The 23,159-nt window shown below is 44.0% G+C and overlaps 1 protein-coding gene across 5 annotated transcripts in view; it reads left to right on the forward strand.

The window, feature by feature from the left end:
• The window catches only part of RFX8 (regulatory factor X8), a 50,359-nt gene extending 31,864 nt beyond the window's left edge, over nt 1-18,495 (forward strand). For all 5 annotated transcript variants that reach the window (XM_083735587.1, XM_083735586.1, XM_083735585.1 and 2 more), the window contains 4 exons: nt 1,183-1,297; nt 3,552-3,832; nt 4,713-4,986; nt 18,326-18,495. In XM_083735587.1, the coding sequence (XP_083591713.1) occupies nt 1,183-1,297; nt 3,552-3,832; nt 4,713-4,883 (567 nt within the window). In that variant the 3' untranslated portion in view covers nt 4,884-4,986; nt 18,326-18,495. The remainder of the gene's footprint in view (nt 1-1,182; nt 1,298-3,551; nt 3,833-4,712; nt 4,987-18,325) is intronic.
• Nucleotides 18,496-23,159: the final 4,664 nt, after the last annotated feature.

Here is a 23,159-nt window from a genome sequence, read left to right on the forward strand (position 1 = left end):
TGTGTGTGCATCTATATGAGAGAAAGGTGAAGGAGGGAGAATAGGGTGACCCTGCTCACTACCAGCTCTGGACTTGTCCACTTTGCCCTCCCAGTGTCAATTTGGCTCTGCCCACTGCGGGCATGAGGTTCCTGGCAAGTTGATTAGCAGAAATATAGCCCTTGGTCTGGGGAAGGTCAACCCATCCCCACTGCGTACTTTGTACAATGACCCACACACACTCTCTCTCTCTCATATGTATATCTATGAGAAGTTTCTACACTAATTGAAAATAGTTGAAGTGAAATATTTGTGTGCTTGGAGTGTGGGTGAGGATCAATGCTAAAATAGAGGGACCTTTCAGTATGATCTCAAACACATAAATGCAGTATCTGAAGAAGTGTAAAGGTAAAGGGACCCCTGACCATTAGGTCCAGTCGTGGCCGACTCTGGGGTTGTGACGCCCATCTTGCTTTATTGGCCGAGGGAGCCGGCGTACAGCTCCCGGGTCATGTGGCCAGCATGACTAAGCCGCTTCTGGCGAACCAGAGCAGCGCACGGAAACGCCATTTACCTTCCCGCCGGAGCGGTCCCTATTTATCTAATTGCACTTTGATGTGCTTTCAAACTGCTAGGTTGGTAGGAGCAGGGACCGAGCAACGGGAGCTCACCCCGTCGCGGGGATTCAAACCGCCGACCTTCTGATTGGCACGTCCTAGGCTCTGTGGTTCAACCCACTTGAAGAAGTGTGCATGCACACAAAAGCTCATACCAATAACAAACTTAGTTGGTCTCTAAGGTGCTACTGGAATGAATTTTTAAATTTTTTTTCGACTACGGCAGACCAACACAGCTACCTACCTGTAACATAAATGCAGGTATACGTTCAACCCTGTTCCCAAAGTCTCATTCACTAAAGCAGCCCCTATTTCTTTATAAGCACATCCTGATGGCATGCCAGAAACCACTAGACAGCTGTCCCATGTCTGAAGAAATTTATCCATAGTGGAAGAAAAGTACTACATTTATATCCCAACTTTCTTCCACCGGCAGAGTTCCCAAACTCCTAATCATATCAAAAATGAGCTCACTGGAATTTAGTGGGACTTAACTCTCAGGGAGGCTGGTATAGGTTTGAAGCATTTGCCTATGCAGTCTTTGGGGCCATGTTACAATGAAATGTCTTTGTGTGACTCTTTGCAGCCGAGCAAGAATCAAGAAGAGTTCAGAAAGCTCGCTGCTAATTTCCAGCTGAGGTGGAACTTCCTCTTGACATCTGTCAGCAAGGCAATGACCCTCTGCCACACTGAGAGCTTTGGTCAGTGATGTCCTGCAATGGTCTTTTGTAGGTCGTATTCTGCTGTGAAACATATTTGGTGGTCAAGAACTTGGGATCTTGAACAAGGAGCCTTACGCCATGAGGGCAGGACTCTTATCTAATGAGTCACCTGCCTCAGTGTGTGCTTATGACTTGTGTCCTTGAGGCCCACGATGGAAAAGGAGTCTGCTTTCAGGTGGGGAGGGGGCCTTCAGATTGCAAAAGGGCTGTGGAGATATTGCAAACAGATTGTTGAGGGGGTTTGGGGGGGGCGATCGTCTTCCCCCCAGAAAGTGTAAATCCAGATTAAATAAGGAGGGTTGGCATTTGGATGGCAGCTATGTCACGGGGGGCTTCAAAAAAAAGCTTGCATGCATCATAAGCATGGATCCCACAACAAATACCCCCTCTTTATTGCTCAGAGTCAGGCATGGCATGGCATAAATCAGCCTGCCATACTTCGAACCTCAATTTCTGCCCTTAATGCTGGCCCTACTACCAGTAATAGCCCTTCCCATCCTTCTCAGACATTGTGTTGGCAGCAGTGATACTTGTTTGTTGCTGGCCTGGGCAACCAGTGTGGTGTAGTGGTTAAGAGCGGTGGACTTGTAATCTGGTGAACCAGGTTCGCTTCCCCGCTCCTCCACCTGCAGCTGCTGGGTGACCTTGGGCTAGTCACACTTCTCTGAAGTCTCTCAGCCCCACCTCACAGAGTGTTTGTTGTGGGGGAGGAAGGGAAAGGAGAATGTTAGCGCTTTGAGACCCCTTTGGGTAGTGATAAAGCGGGATATCAAATACAAACTCTTCTTCTTCTTCCTGCCTAACCACATTCCCCCAAAAGTAAAATAGATGCATTGTTGGGAAGTCTAGTAACTGAACAAAGAGAGGCAGGCAACACAGGCCATTCAATCCAACAGGCATTGTACATTGCTCTGTGCATAAGACGGATGGTGCACATACTGTAAATGCCTGAAAGACCACCTGCTTCCCTACAGACCCTTTTGGGTGCTAAGACTGGCAGACAGGGCAGCTCCTTTGTCCTCAGAAGCTTGGGGTGGCAGCCTCAAAGTTGTGGCAATTCTTCGCCACAGAGGTGTGTCTGGCATGTTCATTATGCAACTGCCTGTGAAGGCTGAAGGTGCACCTCTTGTGATCTTCCAGATGTTGTTGAACTCCAAGCCCCGTCCCTGGCCATTAGCCATGCTGATTTGGGTTGCTGAGAGTTGATGTCCAACTGCATACATCTGGAGGGCGTCAGATTCCACATTCTTGTTGTAAACAGTAAGGCAAGAGGGAAATGAAATGCAGGAAGTACAGACAGTGATAGCTGTGTTACAGACAGTGACCACAAAACAGCTTTGATGGTAATGCATTCTGGCACTGGTAAGCTGATTGACACATGTAGTGTGATTTAAAAACAAAACAAAGCACTTGATAAAAGATACAGATTTAGAATCTTTTAAAGAAGACTGGAAACCATTCCTAGTTTATATGTAAAATTATTTGTTGAGCAACAAATTACTTTCTCTATGGGAAAAAGAATAAAATATTATTTAAAAAACAAACAAACCCAACCACTTTGTCCCAGTGCAAACTTGTGCAGTTTTCATTTGAAGGTTCTTTGCTCCAGGATGACCACTTTAAAATCAGTTAAAGTCAGTCTTGGTGCATCTAGACAGAGATGTTTGGAGGTGTTGGGGCACTTCGAATCCATACAACAGTCACCTGCAAAACAAGGGGAGGTTTGTTGCCAGTTCATTTACTGCCCTCTGGAAATACAAATAGAGTCAGCAACTCCTCGCCTGTTACAATAGTGCTGATAAGTAGGTTTTCTGATATGTACTTCGTCTCTTAACTACATCTTGATTTCATCCAGAACTCTGGGACTCACCCAACAGCTCCTCACCAGGGAGCAGCTAAGAGGGGAAAAGCCCTGTTGTTGTGCAAACCATGCAGTTGTAACTCCTTCCTTTGCAAGATCTGCTTGGGGAAGTTCAAAGCAGTGGGAGAAATGGCTCTGTAGTTCTGCCCTTTGCAACCAGGCAAAAGTGTCCATGTACTTTTGTATGTAAAGGACAACACAATTACCCTCTGATTGTGAGGTCACTGGTTGATTTTTAGAGCTGATTGCCATCTCCCCATTCCTATCTCAATGCTAGCCAATGCACCCCTTTTGCCTTTTCATCTGACTAGGAAGGTCGAATAGATGGCTTCACAATTTATCCCATCTGTTTTTATTTTTTAAAAAACCTAGGCTCCTGGCATTTGTTCAATCTGCTTCTGCTTGAATATGTTATTCACATACTTCAAACCCATGTGGAGGAGGAAGGAGATGGGACTCTGTTGACGATTCCGCAGGATCCCTTGGCTCTTCAACCAGCCTGTCTTCTGGACGATTTTGCAGCTGAACAGCCTGATGGCGGGGAGGCAGCACCAACTCGAATCGTTCTGACCCAGAGTCAAAGCGACATTAACTTAAGTAGCATTATTCTGAAGGTCCTCAGCTGCCTAGTTGATGCTGACACAGGCAACAAGGTAAAAACCCAGTTCTTCATATTTGCTTCTGAATGAGAAGTGGAAAATCAGATTGTTGGAAATGGATGCATGCTTGAGACGTGTGCTTGTGATATCTGTGAACAACATCAAAAGGTATTCCCAGCAGCTATGATCAAGTGTAGGTGAATTTCATTTCAGCTTTGAAGTAGGCCACCCTGGTGGGCTTTATACCAGACCATGAGGAACTTCTGGTGTCCCATCATCCCTGGTCATTGACCATGCTGGCTGGGGATGTTGGGAGTTGATGTCCAGAAAACATCTGGAGTGCCACAGGTTCCCCTGGTTTCAAGTATTCAGATTACTACTTTCAGCCAATAAATCCTCCTATCTGCTACAGTCCTTTGGAGGCTTCTGACTATGTGAAAGCTCTGAAAGTTCCCCAGCTTTTATAAGCAGCAAAAAGGCTGGTTTTAGAAGAACTAAGACATACTGCCCCACTGCTCTTGGGTGTTATCTGCCTTGCTTTTGCTCTGGACACTTCCATTTCAAAGTTTTTTTAGAGGAGAAAGAGAGAGAATAAACAGAATTGTGTTTTGGGGCTCCTCGTCGAGACTTCCTTTTGTGCTGCGTTTCTAGGCACAGGTCTGTGCTTTAAAACTCAGTGTCTAAGCTGTGGAAAACCAGAATTGCTTTTTTTTCTGATTCAGCATGAATGAATGGAAAGTGCCACTAGGGAATGTGGCAGAGTGGAAAAAAAAGGTGTGCTTGGATGCAGAGCTTTAAAACACTGACCTGTGCCTACTGTGAGCACGGGGGGAAAGGTAAGTGATAGTAAGCCCTGAGTCAATCCTGTCTTCCCACAGCAATGATAGTAATATTGCATCTTTCTTCCTTTCTTCCTTTCTTTTTTAATGTGCAGCTTATCCAGGTAGTTCTGGAAGACAAAGCATCTAAATGTTCGGTTAAAGTGAATCTTCCAGTTGGACAGGAAGCACTTATTACTCTAAAAGATGGGCAGAAATTTATCATTCATACGTCTGACCCGCAAGAAGACTGCAGCAGTGCTTCAGAGGAAACAAAGCAGATCTGAAAGACTGTTTGACGACCATCTGCAAAAAAAAAAAAAGAGCGAGTTTTGTACATAGTTGATTTGAACATAGATTTTGCACAGCCTCGGTGTATATTCTGTTGAAGTAAGTAGTTTTTATGAAGAGCATGCATACATTTTTAAAATTGTGTCATTTTTCTGATGTATTTTAGCTGCCTAGCATGCATAGTTAATGAAATTTCCCCCTCCTTACGTTCTATAGCTGTTGTAGGAAGTAACACTAACAATTTTGTTAAATGTAGTAAATAAATTTCAGGTGACATTCCCGCTTCAGTTGCAATTGTAATGCTGAAAGATGCAAATCAGTGACAATATGTATTGGTTGAGCCCTATAATATTAATACATACAGCACCATGACTGTACATGACATTTTATAGTATAAACGATTCTTCCCACCCACTCCCACAAGAAACCCTGTTCCATTGCAACCTAAAGTTTTAATAGCAAGGAAAGGCATTTTGCCAATACAGATAGTCCCAGAATTATGCCGTCTGTACCTAAGGCTACCAAGTGTGGTTCATGTCCCTACAGGAGTCTGAATTTCGAGAAGTCCTATTACAAATCCTGTATATGTAGAATGTTCCAAAGCCCAGCAGTTTAGCGACAGCATTTTAATCTGAGCGAACTGTCTCCTCAAGGTGGCAGTCAGGACTTAATTTGAACCAGAAAGCCCAGGTACTTTTTAAAGTCCTGGAGCAGGTAAAGAAGTAATAAAACAGATGTCTGTGCAGAGTTCACTGCAGAGTAGCCACACATCAAGGATTAAAAAACAGGGGTCTCAAAATCAAAGCATGTGTGGATTCCAGGCAGACTCAAGTCCTGGTATAATTATTATTATTCTTAGATGTCAACTGCTGCCTGCAGCCCTCAGATCAATACTTGTAGGGCAGGCATAGGCAAACTTGGCCCTCCAGATGTTTTGGGACTACAACTCCCATCATCCCTAGCTAACAGGACCAGTGGTCAGGGACGATGCGAATTGTAGTCTCAAAACATCTGGTGGGCCGAATTTGCCTATGCCTGCTGTAGGTTTAGAAGGGTAGTTCCTTTGACATCAGTGATGCCATTCCAAAGTGAATGGGTTGGAGATTCGCTTAGGTAGCTAGTTTACATAAAATCTTACTATGAAAGCTGTATGTGTGTAGTGTTGTTTTTGCAGAGTCTTTTACGCAGTGGAATAATGAGCAGTACGTGCCACATACTCTACATTACTTTATTTACACTTCAAAGCTGAGAGATTGCATACATGCATCTTGCTTCTGCTGCGAGCAGAGAAGCATCCTCTCTCTTCGGAAACACAGAGAGAACTGAGAAAAACAGGAAACCAGTGTACGTCACATCCAGTCTCCCTTTCCCGTGGGAAGCCCAACAGTACGCTGACTGTGGAATGTAAACACCTGTCTCGTGACAAGCACTTCGCGGCACAGTGAAGGAAGCAGAAACCAACATCCTCCCCCTTTCTGTGAACATCACTGGGCAGCGTGTTCGTACAATATCAGTACAAACCCAACTTCTGCACATAGGTACAGTGTTGATCCCTTGATACAATCTTGGACAATACATCAGCAGGAATTTCATTACCTGGCATAAAGGACACCGTTACGAGTCCCTTCTGAATACGTTCCCTAGCATGTTGCAACTTCAATTGCAAGTGCTTTGTGCTTTGCTTACAACCTTCAGAATTCAGCAAAGCCAAACATGCTTTGTTGTCCTGGTAAACCTGGATTGGACATTTGACAGGAATTTTCATGTCTTTGCACAATTGTAACAACCATTCACAATCCTTAAGTGAATAAGACAGTGCATTCAGTTCAGCTTCACAAGTACTTAAGCTAACTGTTGTTTGCTTCTTGCATGACCAATCAAATAGACCCTGATTGTACATATAGCAAACTCCAGACATACTTTTCCTGTCTGTAGTGTCACTTCCAAAACTTGCATCTGCAAATATCTCAAGACCACCAGACTTCTGATTGTTAAATCTCAGTCTGTAATGCATAGTGCCTTTCAAATACCGCGCTATGCGTTTCAGAGCTTTCCAATCCTTAACAGTAGGATTGTTGACTTGTCTGCTTAGCAAATTACAGCTGACAGCAATGTCAGGTCTTGAACATCTGGCAATGAAGTTTAGCTTGCCTAGCACACTTCTGTACAGTGTAGTGTCAGAAAATGCTTCTTCAGTGTCATCTACCTGATAACCTGTTGTCATCGGTGTGTCTACAGGGTTAGCATCCATCAGGTTTAGTTTGCTTAACACATCAGCAATTTTCCGTGACTGGTGTACTAGAATGTTACCATATTGATCTCTCTCTATTTCCAGAGATAGGTAGTTGTTTACCTCACCAAGATCTTTCATGTCAAAGTGCTCTTTCAGTTGAGCTAGGGCGTTATTGTACATTGTGACATCTTCCCAAAAGAATAAAATATCATCAACATAAAACAAACAATACAGTTTCTTTTGCCCCTCCTCTTTGACAAATACACATGGATCAGCTTTCCCTTGCTGAAAACCTAGAGAAAACAATACTTCAGTGAGTTTTGTGTGCCAACACCGTGCACTTTGTTTGAGACCATAAAGGGACTTCTTCAGAGCACAAACATATCCCTGTTTTACCTGTACGCCATCAGGTGGAAGCATATAAAGTGATTCACCTAGAGATCCGTACAAAAACGCTGTATTCACATCGTGGTGACTAACGTGTAGATTTTCCTCTGCAGCTAACTTGAGCATAAGCCTAATGCTCTCATACCTCACCGTGGGTGAGTAGGTCTCGTGATAGTCTTCACCTGGTACCTGTGCAAAACCTCTGGCTACCAATCTGGCTTTGTGTCTGACTACCTTGCCATTTTGATCAGTCTTCGCTTTGAAGACCCATTTGCTTCCAAGCAGTTTCATTCCTGGAACTACTGGAACAAGCTCCCATGTTTTGTTCCTTTCTAAGGAATCAAGCTCAGCCTTCATGGCATTTAACCATGGCTCAGCTTCCTTTGAATCCAAATCCTGGATTTCTTGGAAACTTGAAGGTTCAAATACCTTCTTGGAGCTTTTAACAGCTGTTACTGCTATCTTAGCAAACTCATCAGCAAATCTCTTTGGAGGTCTGCCTTTTGTGGCTCTTTGTGACCTACGAATTAGCCTTAAGTCTTCAACACTCTCCTCTTCCTTCTTGGGAGAAAAGTGACCTATTGTGAACAATGGTTGTTCCAATTCCTGATCAGAGCTTTCAGAGGGTTGCATAGAGGCTTTCGCACTCTTGAAATCCTCTGAATCACCCGATTCAGTTTCAGACTCAGAATCAGAACCTTCATCAGTGGGTGTGGGTTGTTGCGGTTGCTTTTGACTATCCTCAGTCTCATCACTGTCATCAGGATAAAATTGGAAAATTCCCACATTCTCCCCCCACTTGGCATTGTACTCAACACTTCTTGTGAGCTTAATTGTCTTAGAGTCAGTCATCATTATTCTGTAAGAACCTTTCTGATAACCTAGAAAGATACCATGCAATCCACGCTTGTCTAACTTGGAGCTTTGTGGTGAGTGAACCCACATGTCAGAACCAAAAATTTTCATGTGTTTGATGTATGGCTTCTTGCCAAACATCTTCTCATAGGGGGTACAACCAATCGCTGAAGATAACCTGCGATTATAACTGTAAGTAAAACACGAGAGAGCCTCAGCCCAATAACTCTCTGGAAGATTGGCATCATGCAGCAAGGTTTTTAACCCTTGAAGCAATGTTTGATTTGCCCTCTTGCAAAGTCCATTCTGCCATGGCGAGCGAGGACTAGACAAATCGTGTTGAATTCCTTTCTCAGACAGAAAAGCTTCAAACTGCTGAGAAGTGAATTCTCCCCCAAGATCAGTGAAAAAAGTTTTTATCTTCTTACCATGCACATTTTCCAACCAAGCACGGAATTCCTTAAACCTTGGAAAAGCCTCTGATTTCTGCTTGAGATTATACACATAAATATACCTGGAAAATGCATCAATGAGAACCATGAAGTACCTGTTTCCACCCAAAGAGGGCGCTAGTGGTCCAACCAAATCAGCATGAACAACCTGGTATGGTTCTGTAGCTTGACTACTAGACACCTTACCTTTCGCAGCCATTTTCACCTTGTTTGCTGCGCATGCCTTGCACTTCATGTGGTACCTGCAGGGTTTAATAGTTATACCTTCAACCAAGGCAGGCATTTTAGATACTGCCTCAAAATGCAAATGACCAAATTTCCGGTGAAAATCATGAATACATCTGCATGCAAACTTTTGTTAGTACCTGCAATGCAACAAGTTTCATCCTGCACAACATCATCAAAATACAAAACAAACAAACGATCAACATATTCAGCATGCAATACATAATCGTTTTTCTTTGTGATGATGCATTTCTTGTTCTTGAAGGAAACGTCAATGTTCCATTCATTCAGCTGCGCAACGCTGAGTAGATTATGTTTGGCATCTGGTACATAAAGTACATCTTTTATCGATAAGTCCAAACTGTGAAGAACAACAGTTCCGTAGCCTTTACTGGGGATTGTGTGGTCATCCGCCTGGTGAATCGCACCTTCCTGCGGTGTAAAAGACACGAACAGTCGCTTATCGTTGCACATGTGGTGCGTTGCAGCCGAATCCACCACGAAAAAAGATCTAGACGTCTTCTGGACCTTTGCAACCTTTGGAGTGAAGCGTGAGACCATTGCCTTGTGCTGCGTTGTCCTGGACACCGGACCTTTGCCTTTGCTTTGGCCTTTTCCACGCGATGAGCTTTCGCTGCGCTGCTCTGTCTTGGTCCTGGGATATCTGCATTCCCTCTTCATATGGCCTAGACGTCCACACGAGTAGCATTTCACTGCCTTCAAAGCTTTGGCGCCATCTGGTGGTTCCACTGCACTCTGGGATGACGTCTGTGAAGACTCCCCCTTAATCATGCAGCTAGCACCCCGGCGGTCTGCTTCATTCTGAATCACGGCAGTATCACAGGCTACTCTGAGCTGAGCATGTGGCTGATTGGCATCAGATTCCCCACTTGCATCAGCCAGCCTTCTGCAGCTAGCCATCATGACTCTGGCATTAGCCTTCTGCTGCATCTCTGCTGCTTTAAATCAAGCTGCTTTATACAAGCTGCGTCTGTGCTGCTTCAAACCTCATTCCAATAGCAAGTTCAAAATTGCTTTCGGTTTCCAGCCTCCCCAAACCTATAAGCTTGTGCCTTTGAGCCTTTGCCTGTGCCCAGCAAACGGCTCTAAAAGTTCAAAGTCCAGCCATAAAGCCATTAATTAGGAGCTGGCAGGCTGCCCGGAGCATGAGCACATACCTCTCATAAATCATCTTGACGCGCAGAGCGATCCGTCGCTCTGCCGCTGTTCCAATCCTTTGCTCCTTTGTTCCTCTGGAGTCCATAACCAAATGACTGCGTTTTTCTGGGCCCGGAACCAAAAATGTTGTTTTTGCAGAGTCTTTTACGCAGTGGAATAATGAGCAGTACGTGCCACATACTCTACATTACTTTATTTACACTTCAAAGCTGAGAGATTACATACATGCATCTTGCTTCTGCTGTGAGCAGAGAAGCATCCTCTCTCTTCGGAAACACAGAGAGAACTGAGAAAAACAGGAAACCATTGTACGTCACATCCAGTCTCCCTTTCCCGTGGGAAGCCCAACAGTACGCTGACTGTGGAATGTAAACACCTGTCTCGTGACAAGCACTTTGCTGCACAGTGAAGGAAGCAGAAACCAACATGTAGATGTACGTGTTTCTTAACCAGGCTTCTCTGGGGATGTCCAAATGTATTCAGTCCAATATACCCCATGTGCTTCTGACTCAACGTCTTCAAACTTCTTCAAACATCTGACTCAACATATTCAAACTTTTGGGGGGAGGGGGGAATGTTCAGTGTAACCCTTGCCCCAAATTGTTACTCAATTTTTCATCCTGGAAGTGGCTATTTGATAAGTGTTTTCTAAAATGGATTAGTCCCAAGGCACCTAAAAGAGATGGTGGTAATGCTACTTCTGAATAAACCTACCCTGAACCCAGAGGATCTTAATAATTTTTGACTTAAAGTAAATGTCCACTTCCTGGGCAAGGTTTTTGAGTGAGTGGTTGCCAATAAGATCCAGCAGTCTTGGATGAAACTGGTTTTCTGGATCAATTTCAGTCAGGATTCAGAGCTTGGCTTGACACAGAAGCTTCCTTGGTCTCCCTTTATGATTACTTGTGTCAGGTAATCTCAGCAGCGTTTGATACTATTGGCCATGGTAGCATTCTGGGAGAGACTGTGTGAGTTTGGTGTAGGGGGCCCTGCTTTGAAGTGGTTCCACGCCTACTTGGACCAGAAGGTAGTGCAAAGGGAATATTGCTCTGTCCCGTGGGTTCTCCAGTATGTTTTTTCTGGCCTCCCCATGCTATTTTAAATCTACAATACATGAGACTGCCGTGTAGGGTCATGCAGAGTTTTGGAACACATTGTCATCAGTGTGCCCTGAGGAAGGGCAGGGTATAAGACTATTGAATCAATCAGTCAAATTACTTTGACATCAACATGATGCATGATGCATTTTGAGAGTTAAAAAGGCTTCACAAGGATAGCTCGGTCAGTAGAGTGTGAATCTCTTAACCTCATGATTGTGGGTTCGAGTCCCACGCTGTGCAAACAATTCCTGCATTGAAGGGGCATTGGACAAGACTATCCTTGTGGTCCCTTTGAACTCTGTGATTCTATCTCAATAATCTTTACAACAGCTGTTTTATTGTTAATATTAGTTGTACACTAATATCAGAAGACCTAATTGATCAAAGTAGATAATATTCATGGCAAAGCTTCTTGCTTGTATGTGAATGGGGAGGTCATAATTTTATCAACAGACACAAGGCGTGTGTGTCTTGAATCACTGTAACCTTAGTACAGAGATGCTGTCCTACACATCAAAGTATCATATGATGCAGTCCTTTGCATCAAAGAATAACATTTTCATTGACTAAGCTTTCATGGTTTCCCTGCCTTACATTTTCATGTGACAACAACAGTTGACATGGTCCAGCCCAAGCTGGATTCAGTAGGAACACTAAGTTGATTCTTAATCTCATTCAAATGAATTGAACATAAAAAATATTGAATTTCAGCTGCTCTGTGCACAGTATTTTTCACATATAAGAACAAACACACATTGATTGACTAAAGCCCTAGCTCTCCGTAGAGGTTGTAGAGGTTACAGTGAAGTTTGGAATCAACAGGCCGTAAAACAAGATCCTATTTAACTAGAAGCGAATAAGAAAACATATTGTCTTCATATTATTAATAGTTGTTTTTAATATGTTTTGTCTCTGTTAAGTATAAAGAGATTTAAGCTAAGGAACAGCCTTGAGCCATCTAGGAGCCAGTGCATATTCACTTGTTTTATAGGCTTGCAATGCAGGAATCTTTTTGCCCAACGTGAGGTTTCGAACCCATGACGCTGCGATTAAGGGCTCTTAAAAATGTAAGAAATAGTAACGCGGAGGATGCTTAAGGGCGGGATGCCGAGTCATAACAAACAAGAGAATACCGATGATCCCCTGCTGCTGGCGATTTGCCAGCTTAGGCATTTTTCTCAGGCCAGCCCGCTCTCCTCCGCCTCAAGGGGCCGCTGCTCTCGAAGCCAAAAGCTCCCTCCAGACTGCTGGGCTTCTGCGCGTTCCGGGCTGCGGAGCTGGGCGCACGCAGCTCGGGGAGGCTTGGCTCCAAAATGCCCGCGTGCTCGCCGGTGCCCAGGGCCGCCGCGTGCCCCGGCTGGCTCTCGTGGGCGCTGCTGTGGTGCAGCTTGGCCTTGGCCCCGGCCGGCGGCTACGTGATCGTGAACTCGGTGTCGTGGTCCGTCACCAACGAGGTGGAGGAAGAGCTGCACAGCTCCTCCAACGAGGAGGTTCTCCCCGCGCTCCTGGAAGACACCACGGGCATCTGGAAGCAGAGCTACCCGGCCTCGGTGTACAAGGAGGAGGAGGAAGAGGAGGAAATGAGGTCCAGGCCGGGGGCGGCGAGGCCGAAGCAGAACTCGTCCCCTTCCCGCATGTTTTCCTACCGGAGAGCGAGCGCCAAAGGGGGCACGGAGAGCCTCGCGCCCCACGAGCAAGCGGCCAGGGCGGCCCGGTTCCTGATCCATTCCAGCAGCTGGGGATTCCTGGCCACGAGATCCGCTCAAGAAAAGGTACCACGCCTCTGCTAGAAACCATATATATATATATCCTCCATATATACCATATTCACAACAAAATACAAAACTGCAGCATCATAAAATGAGGCTATATATAAATATATATATATATATAAAATAATATACCGTATATATATATATAATATAGCCTCATTTTATGATGCTGCAGTTTTGTATTTTGTTGTGAATGTCCTCCACCATCCTAAGAACTCTTGTTGAAGGATGGTTTGCTAAACGGGAATAATGATGATAGCACAGGAATGCTGTTTGGGAAGGGATGTTTCAATCTAGGCTTCTGTGCACTCCCTCCCTCCCAACAGCATCTTGTCACTACGATAAGCGATTATTCTTGCTCCGTGACAAACCTTCCGATACTAGCTATATAAATGGAACAGCTTTTAATGGATCGTTGCTGTCTCAATGGAGAAATTGCAGAGTGGGGGGGGGGGTGTTGTTGTTTTACATCTTTAGGAGCCATTTGCAAGGGGCATCATCTGACTGTAAACATAGAGGAGAAGTTGGCATATTTTAACTAAGGATATACAACAGAGGAATTCTGGTATTGCAAGTTGAGTATTTTTAAAATGATGTAAAAGGTAGTTGAAATATGGACCAAATTCCTAAAAGGTGTACGCTGTGCAAGATTAGTTTACTACAGTGACACTACAGTCTAGTGCAGTGATGAATTTTGAAGCCCAGGAGCTTAACACAACAGTCCCCACAGCCACACCCCCAAGGAATGTCCGAAAATGCAAATAGCTGAGTTGATCTGTCATTACAGACACTGAAGCGTACGTAGCATAATGCCAAATTTATCGGAATGCCTACAATCCAATGTATATTTTCCTGGGAGTAAGTTCCTATGTTTTACTGCATGGATTTAATTTGTAAAACACCCTGAGCCTTAACAAAAGATCTCCAGCCATCTTAAATGCATTCTTTATTTCTCAATTAGGCACGCACAACCTTACAAAGAAGTGCTAACATTTAAACTGCTAGGTGCCTCTTCTTGATTGTTTCCCTCATTCTCTGAACCCTCCATGCAAACAAACTTGAAAGCCTCATGATCACCTCAGTCACTTGACAGAATAAGAAGGCTCTGCCCATCACCCCGATGCTCTAGCAATGCTCCCTTGCATACTGCCTTTTGCTGTACCAGCATGGGCGTAGCTGGGGGAGGGGGCAGCTGCTCTCCCCTAGATCCATAAATATTACTGAAAAGCATTAAAAGTACTCAATTATCTGAGTACAAATCATCTGTCCAAGTCATCTGTCAAGAGAGCTATTTGCCGGCCTGGCTAGGACGCCGGCCCGTTATACCTTCTGGGCTTGATGTGGCATGTGACCCTCACCTTTCCTGAATGCCTATTCCAGCTGAGGAATCACACATCTCCTCCCCAAGGTAGCCAGCCCCACCTGAGCTGTGGGTCCTTGCCTGCCTTCCCTCAGAACTGACAGCTGTAAGTGCTGGAATCCTGAGTTCAGGGGTAGTACGTCCCATTCTGCCACTTGAGGCAAAACAGGAAGTGCCACACCACCACAACCTATGGGACACTGCCCACCGCTGCGCCACCTGCCAGTGGCACTGCAGCTGTGCCACCAGCTGTGTCACCACTGCCGCTTCTTGAGCAGCAGTGCCAGCATGGGCGCCAATGCCCTGAAAGAGCTTGCCAAGATCTCACCCAGATCTCATAAGATCCTTTGCTCTCCTTGACGCCTCGCAAGACTTTGATGAGATCTCGCAAGATCTTGCAGGAAGTCCGCACCTATCCTGGCACCGCTTCTCTGGCAGAGGTGAGGAGGGCATGGCAGGAGGCGCTCATGAGGGTCCTGCCTCTGGGGCACCCGCTGTCTGAGATAGCTACTTCATGGGTGGGCTGGCCTTACCTGAGGTCATTATGGGCATGCACACTGGTATCTGTTTACCTGTAAGCACACACCTTCATTTATTTTAATACAAGTTTCTCAATCTCCCAGATTTGCACAAAACAGCAGCCATTTGTGTATGTTGCTCCAAGCCAGGAAACCTGAGATCCACAGGTATTTGTTTACATGTGCACATACACCTCTTATGATCTACCATGCTTGCACAAAAGAGTAGTCCAAAAATAAGTGATGCCTCACTCCAAAGGAGGTAAGGATTTGGAGATGTTTACATGAAAGGCTGGCTGTCGCTTCATTTCCTCCCCATCTCCTGTACCCAATATTTTCAATATTATTGAAAAGCATTGAAAGTACTCAATTATCTGAGGTTCTGCCTCCCCAGCCGAAGCCTGCCCCCCACAATGCCCGTGATTCCCCAAGAAAAGCTCAGCAGCTTTGATTTCCTAAAAAGAACTCAACAGCTCTCCATTGCATGAAGGACACAGATTTTCCTAGTGAGCTGTGATCTTCTTTCAGGTAGTCTGTGGCACGTCTATAAGAATACAAATAAACATTGTACAGCATTTAGCACGGAGCACTGCAAATTGCCACAGTAGGCAGAAAAATAATTGAGTGATCCAATGAGACCGTCAGCCATTTTCAAGTAGTCTATGAGGAAAAAAGTTTGGGAACCACTGTTCTAAACCATTGAGCCTTTGTGGATAGCAATGGTGAACTGTTTCTAGCTGTGCGCTAAATGCGGCTGCAACAAATAGAAAAAGTTGTATGTGGACCACGTTGCACTGAGGCTTCTCCATCAAATTTTAAAGCATTTAAAACATATTTGCGGAATGCTGCTTCAGTTATGATAGATGTGACTTCCAATATAACATTCTTCCTAAACTTGGGGGTGAGGGAAGGTTCCCCACAGCTAAAAACTGAAATCTTGCTACTGAACTAGGGGTGGTTAGCCTATGACAGGCTTCTTCAACCTCGGCCCTCCAGATGTTTTGAGACTACAATTCCCTTCATCCCTGACCAATGGTCCTGCTAGCTAGGGATCATGGGAGTTGTAGGCCAAAAACATCTGGAGGGCCGAGGTTGAGGAAGCCTGACCTATGACCTTCCAGATGTTGTTGGAGACCAGCCCACATCAGCCCAAGATGCATGGTCAATATTCAGGGGTGATGGGAGTTGCCATACAGCAATATTTGGAAGGCTGCCAGTTAGCCGCCCTATGATAATACATTATGTACAAACATTATTTGTAACAGCAGGACATCATTGTTTTATTTTCATGGGGTATATTTTAAAGCTCTTGCTTTTGAAATACATTGGTTTACACAAGTAGTTAATGTGAATATTTTCAGGGTCACCGCAGAGAAGGATTTTATATGTAAAAAACAAAATATGCTCTTCTTATTTTTCTCCCCCTACTTCCCAGCTTTATTCTCCCAGATAAAATTAAACATTGTGTTGGATGCAGTGGAAAGGTTTAGTGTGTGCTTTAAATGTCCCCATTGATTTCAATGGCATTTAATTTGCTTAACTTTGGCTCCATCGTCCTGGTGTTTTCTTTTTTAAAAGGAAATGTGTATATAAGCATCAGCCTTAGCAGTCTCTAGAAGGCGCTGTTAACGCAACCTTCTTTCTGTGTGGCAGTGAAATGCAGCGGGTTAGTTGGTAACAAAAGGTCATTAATGAAATATTAATAAAATAAAATATTCCCCATTGTACAATAGAAGTCTGTGCAGCAGAGGTCTGTAATACCATCTTAGGTCTCCGATAACATTATTGGACTATAAAGCCTCAGGTATTATCATTTGTTTTCTTGCAAGGTCTTTCAGTAGAAGTGCAGACTTGATGTTAGATGAACGGTTGCCTGCAATTATAATACATAGCTCACGGGGGGGGGGGGGGGGGCAGAAAAAACTTTGGACTTGTGCCCTTTAAAACTGGAGATTTTCTTGCCTCAGAGTGAACCTAAAGCAGTTCTTTGAAACTAGATGTAAGTTACAAAAAAAGCATAATTTGCCATCAGATTTCTAAATAATGGGTTAACACATTTGCTATGAATTGCATTTTTAAAAAATGAGCATTGACGATGTAAGATTATTCATATATCTCTGAGCAACTGTCAGATTTTTTAAATTATTGATTGCAGTGCATTACTAATCTGAAATGTTTCCTCTTCGTTGGTTATTTGGAAGACAAATTGCATTTAGATATATAAGAAGTAGCACGTTATGTATGAGATGCACACACAGAGGAGTATTTGTTTGCACTGCAAATTTCTATTTTCTACTAAATTGTTTTGAAGTATTTGTGGGAGGGGGGGTTGTGAGCTGCCTTAGGCATTGCACAGTGGAAAAGCAGGATAAAAATCTTCTTTTTTTAATTAATTTTTTTAACTGACATTCATTATTTTCCCAAGTGAATCATGTGAAATATAGTTAGGTGAGAATGCTCAGAATTCTGTGTTAGAAATCTCTAGGTCATCTTCACAGAATTACAGTCCTCAAAGCAATATGAATCTTTACGGTAAATATATTCAGTTTTATAAAATCGCCACAAGCCTTAGTGATTCATGGAGAAACATCATTTTTTTTTTAAAAGAGGGTGTATTATTATTTGCAGTACAAACACACCTTTTTAACAAAATAAAAAAAAAATCCTTCCAGTAGCACCTTAGAAACCAACTAAGTTTGTTACTGGTATGAGTTTTCATGTGCATGCACACTTCTTCAGATACCTGATGCATGCACACAAAAGCTCACACCAATAACAAACTTAGTTGGTCTCTGAGGTGCTACTGGGAGCATTTTTTTAAATTTTGTTTCCACTACGGCAGATGAACACGGCTACCTACCTATATCTACACCTTTTAAAATTATTTTTGTAAAATGCCTGTTGTTTTTTATTGAGTCTGGTTTAACCTGAAAAGGTGAGAAAGCAGGTGAACGATCTACCTGAGCGAGGTTCTAGATTCAGGTAGGTAGCTGTGTTGGTCTGACGCAGTCGAAATATATATTTAAAAAAATTTAAAATTGTCCAGTAGCACCTTAGATACCAATTAAGTTTTGTGTGCATGCACACGAAAGCTTATACCAAGAACAAACTTAGTTGGTCTCTAAGGTACTACTGGACATTTTTTTAAATATATTTCTACCTGCGCAAGTGAGAGAGATATACTCTGTGTGTGTGTATGTTATCAATTCTGAACAACAAATCTAATGAAGTACAAACCAGTGGTAGTCAGGGAAGTAGAACTGAATATACTACATTGGTTCTTTTAATTTCTGGCAAGCATCTTTGTAGAAGACATTTGCAACGCTTTCTAAGCACAACTTACTTGGAATTTTTCAGATCCGGGGAGCACCGTTTGGGAATTGCTTATCTATTAGCGATGGCCCCACAGACAATAGCACTGGAATTCCTTTTTTTTATGTCACTCCAAAGGACAACACAGTAGCTGATCTGATGAAAAATTCCGTTGCTTCCCTGACATTGCCAGAGGCAGAAGGCGATATCTGCAGGTACAATGATTATGAGAGCATTAGGTGGTTGTATTACATAACATGAAGGCTCTTTTCAGCTTAAATCACAACAAATATGGTGCTGTTTACTCATTTGCTGTGGGAGATTTACATTTTCTTATAGCGTGTGGATGTTGCACTTTCCCAGTGCTCAAGCTGAAATGAGTTGTATTGCTGTTGTTTGCTGAGAAAAGGTGTTTTCCAACTCCCGAGTTTGTATATTCTAAGTGTAACCTATCAGATGGTGTCTGGGACGTCACTGATGTTGACAAGTACCAAGACATGCACATCCATACTTATGCCATTTTGTTAACAGTTACGAAAGTTGTTTGCATTTGAAGCAGAGCACTTCACGGCTGTCATATTTAAGTGAAGATGCTCTGGTCTAGCCCCAGAGGGACTATATGTTTGATCTCAGAGCAGATAAAATATACACATGGAGCACCCCAGGGTTGTGTGTGCTGTCATCAGCACAGATTGGGTCAATGCAGCCACCTGTCTGGTTTTGAGGCCTGGAGGCAAAGCAAGCTCTGACAAGTCCACGGAATCAGAAGGCAAGAAGCCAAACATATTCTGAGAGCGGCTTGACCATGACCAATTGCTCAGCCTGGGTTTTATAGGACCAGATGGGCCTTAACTCACCCATTCCGTCATGCGACAAGTGCTGAGCAGCTTGGGGGACAAGTGATCGTAAAGGGAAGGACTTTCTCCACCTGCAGTTTTCCTTCTCCAAGTCATTTCCTCAGCTGCTCTCACCAGACAGCGTGCCAGAGGCATGCTTTCAAGAGCAAACGCACATCTAAAATGCTGTGAGGGCAAGGTGAAAAAGTAGTTGGGCGCGTCAACAGCAGCCAATGGGAAAGTAATGGAGCACTCCCTTCTCTGCTCAAACCCCTCCTTTCCCAAAGCTGGATTTCTTTAGAAAAAACATCCAGGTTATAGTTGGTTCCATGTGCCTGGATCTAGTTGTCATGCCACCTGATTAGAAACCCAACCTTTTACGTGTGTATGTATATATATAACATTTTATTTTTCAATGCACATCTGAAATTGTGTTTATTTATGCCTGGATACATACAAAAACTCTTTACGCCACTAACACACCGGCTTCTTTGATCTTCTCTTGTGCCTTTCTGCTGAAAAATTCTGCTTTCACTATTACAGGCTGTCTGGGCAGTTTCCTCATGCCAGGACTTCATAGTAACCCGAGCATACAACATCAATAACTGGAACTAATCCTGCCTGATTTTCTGGCATAGTTGAGCCTCGTCTGCTCACTAACAGATTTCCAGAGCTTATTCAGATTCACCGTAGGACAGTGGTGCCGGTTTTTCTTCAAGTGGTAATGTCTCATACCAACTTTTTCGAAATAACCAGGATGATATAGTTTGTCAAAATTAATTATGTGGTGGTGCATACCCCCAGCATCACCACAGCCTCCAGGATACTCTGTTTCCTGGTCTTCCTTCGTCAGGAAGGCATCCTTCTGGGCCAGAGTCAAGAGGAAAGAGGGAGGCTTCTCGGGCGAGGAACCCAACCGGATGGTTGTTGCGGTCAGCTTTGAAAGTGCACATAATGCCTCAGGGCATATGGCAGGAACGGAATCCAGAGTCCGTCTTCTGCCCAAATAGGTGATCATTGCTGTCAGACAACTGCCATCTGTTCTGAGGAAATCTTAGCACGTAGCAACAAGGAGAAATTAGCAGATGAAGAAACAAGCAGATTCAAAACTCTTCAACAACTCCATCTGCAGCATGCAAGTGGATGTGAACTCAACTAGAAAAGGGAATTCAATCAAGTACAGGCGTCTCATTTTTAGAGGCTATTGGAATTTTAACTCAGAGCTTTGAAATGTGGTGTGTGTGTGTAAGAAAAAGAAAGCTCTTTATCGCAAAAGCTGCAGCAGCAAGGAAGTTAACAGTGCCCGGAAGCACAAAGCCAAAGATCAAGAGAAGCTTTTCAGATTATGAATTTTGCTTTCAAGTGAGATTTAGTTTGATGTCCGTACCACAGAGATTAGTAAAGCTAATACATGCTTACTAGCTCATATCCTTTAAGGGTGCGTTACGATTTATGGGCCGCAGAGGATGCATGTAAGGTATGCAGTTGTGCTTTTCAAAACATAAAATGAATGTGATGTGGGTTTCTGATAAATTAGCTGCAGTATTTATCTGTTAATATAGCTTTGCCTTCTGTACTGCTGTGGTGGTGGTGGAGGGGATTCAAAATATTTGGGAACCTGGTTTGCATCAAGCTGAGTCATGTTTGAAGACACCCATATCATGCCAGCCATTGTTTGTCCACATATTCTGAACTATTTCGGAGTGAAGATTGCTTAGCACTGGGTCTGAACCCATAAGAGGCTAAATGGGAAAAGAAAAATTGTAGGACAAAAAATTCCACAGAAGTGTTTCAAAAGGCTCAAACTAGGAGCTAATTTCCTGCTCCCTATGCTATCAGCATAACTTCCAACATTTCTCTGATGAAAATAAGGACGTCCTATTCAACAACAGGGACGTTGGTGGCACTGCGGGTTAAACCACAGAGCCTAGGACTTGCCGATCAGAAGGACGGCGGTTCGAATCCCCGTGACGGGGTGAGCTCCCATTGCTTGGTCCCTGCTCCTACCAACCTAGCAGTTTGAAAGCACATCAAAGTGCAAGTAGATAAATAGGTACCGCTCCTGCGGGAAGGTAAATGGCGTTTCTGTGCGCTGCTCTGGTTCGCCAGAAGCGGCTTAGTCATGCTGGCCACATGACCCGGAAGCTGTACGCCAGCTCCTTCAGTCAATAAAGCGAGCTGAGCGCTGCAACCCCAGAGTCGGCCTTGACTGGACCTAATGGTCAGGGGTCCCTTTACCTTTATTCAACAACAAGAGGAAGATTTTTACTATTTCTGCTATTTCTACCCTGCCCATCTGACTGGCTTGCCCCAGCCACTCTAGGCAGCTTCCAACATATATAAAAACATCATAAAACATTAAAAAACCTCCCTATACAGGGCTGCCATCAGATGGCTTGGGAGTCGGTCTGCTGACTAGAGGGAAATTTGAACTAGAATACTGAACTAATACACCATTCTTTAGCCCTACTCTCTTGGGGACTCGTATATAACACTCCAATATCTGATCCTTTTCCTAATCTCTCTGACTGAGCCATTTGTTGGTGAGAGCTACCACCATGTTTTCCTTTTGCATTGCCACACTGCTGGTTTTCGGCCTGCCTCAAGTCTATGCAAAAGTTGTGTAAAGAAGGAATTTCAGGTTGTAGCTTGCATGACAATCCATGCCCATCCATTTGCTTGCCTTGTCTTTTCCGGGACATCAGTGCAGATTTTGAAACCGAGCTGTCACGGCTTCTCCCCCAAAATCCTGGGAATGTCAACCTTGAGAGGGACCTAGTTGTGGGGAATAGAAGAACATGGCCTAGAAAGGAATGCAGAGATTCATGGACCACTTTTATTGGTGCAGCCCTCCATGCTGAGGTCTGCTATAGTACACCAGCATAAATAATCTTAGAACTGTTTCATGACAGCTATGAATGATCAGGTGAAACATTCAGTGAAACTCCAGCAGACACTAATAAATTTGATGTTGACAGGACTCTCGTGTAGGCACAGACTTTAATAAGCAGGTGGACAGGCTCCTTTCCTGAGTCATTCTCAAACTGGGAATTCACATGTGTGAAAGAAGAGGAATAAGTAGGTGGAAAAGAAACAATGCTTGTCAACACATCCTCCACCTAGAATTGCACAACTGTTTCGTTTGGTTTCTTCACAATCTGGAATTTATCCAGATGTTTAGGCTGCCATTTTGTAACCTGAGAGTAAGCCCCACTGAACTGAGCAGGACTTACTTCTGAGAAGATACATCTAGGATTGTGCTTTAAAACTGGGGGCACTTCCAGACTGTTGCCTTTTCAGGTGCAGATTCACAATAGCATCCCAGCCGCATTCAGGTTGGCAACTAAAGTTGATCTGAAGGGTATGCACAACAAACCGGTTCCCTCCCTGCCCCTGCCCCTGCCCCGCCCCCCCATGTGATAAGGACAGAGTTGGGGAAAGGCATTGCAAAATGTGGGATAACACTTGCTTGAAGCAATGTTGCGTAACTCCCCCCATCCACCACCTCTGCAAATTCAGAATGCATGCTCAATAATTGGCTAATGTAATCTAACCTCCCTGCAATCAAACTGGGATGAATGCCCAATAACAGGTTACCTGTTATTACCGGACGCACCCTAGTTTAAGCATAAGTACTGTTGTTGTTGTTGTTGTTGTTGTTACTATTATTATTAATTAAATTTCTATACCACCCTTCATCCGACGATCAAAGGGCAGTTTACAATATAAAAGCACAAAAATACATAACATAAAGGTAAAGGTAAAGGGACCCCTGACCATTAGGTCCAGTCGTGGCCGACTGTGGGGTTGCGGCGCTCATCTCGCTTTATTGGCCAAGGAAGCTGGCATACAGCTTCCGGGTCATGTGGCCAGCATGACTAAGCTGCTTGTGGAGAACTAGAGCAGCACACGGAAACGCCGTTTACCTTCCCGCCGGAGCAGTATCTACTTATCTACTTGCACTTTGACATGCTTTTGAATTGCTAGGTTGGCAGAAGCAGGGACCGAGCAACAGGAGCTCACCCCATCACGGGGATTCGAAC

Source organism: Podarcis gaigeae, assembly GCF_964106915.1.
Source record: "Podarcis gaigeae genome assembly, chromosome: 4".
In the NCBI taxonomy this organism is placed as follows: Eukaryota; Metazoa; Chordata; class Lepidosauria; order Squamata; family Lacertidae; genus Podarcis; species Podarcis gaigeae.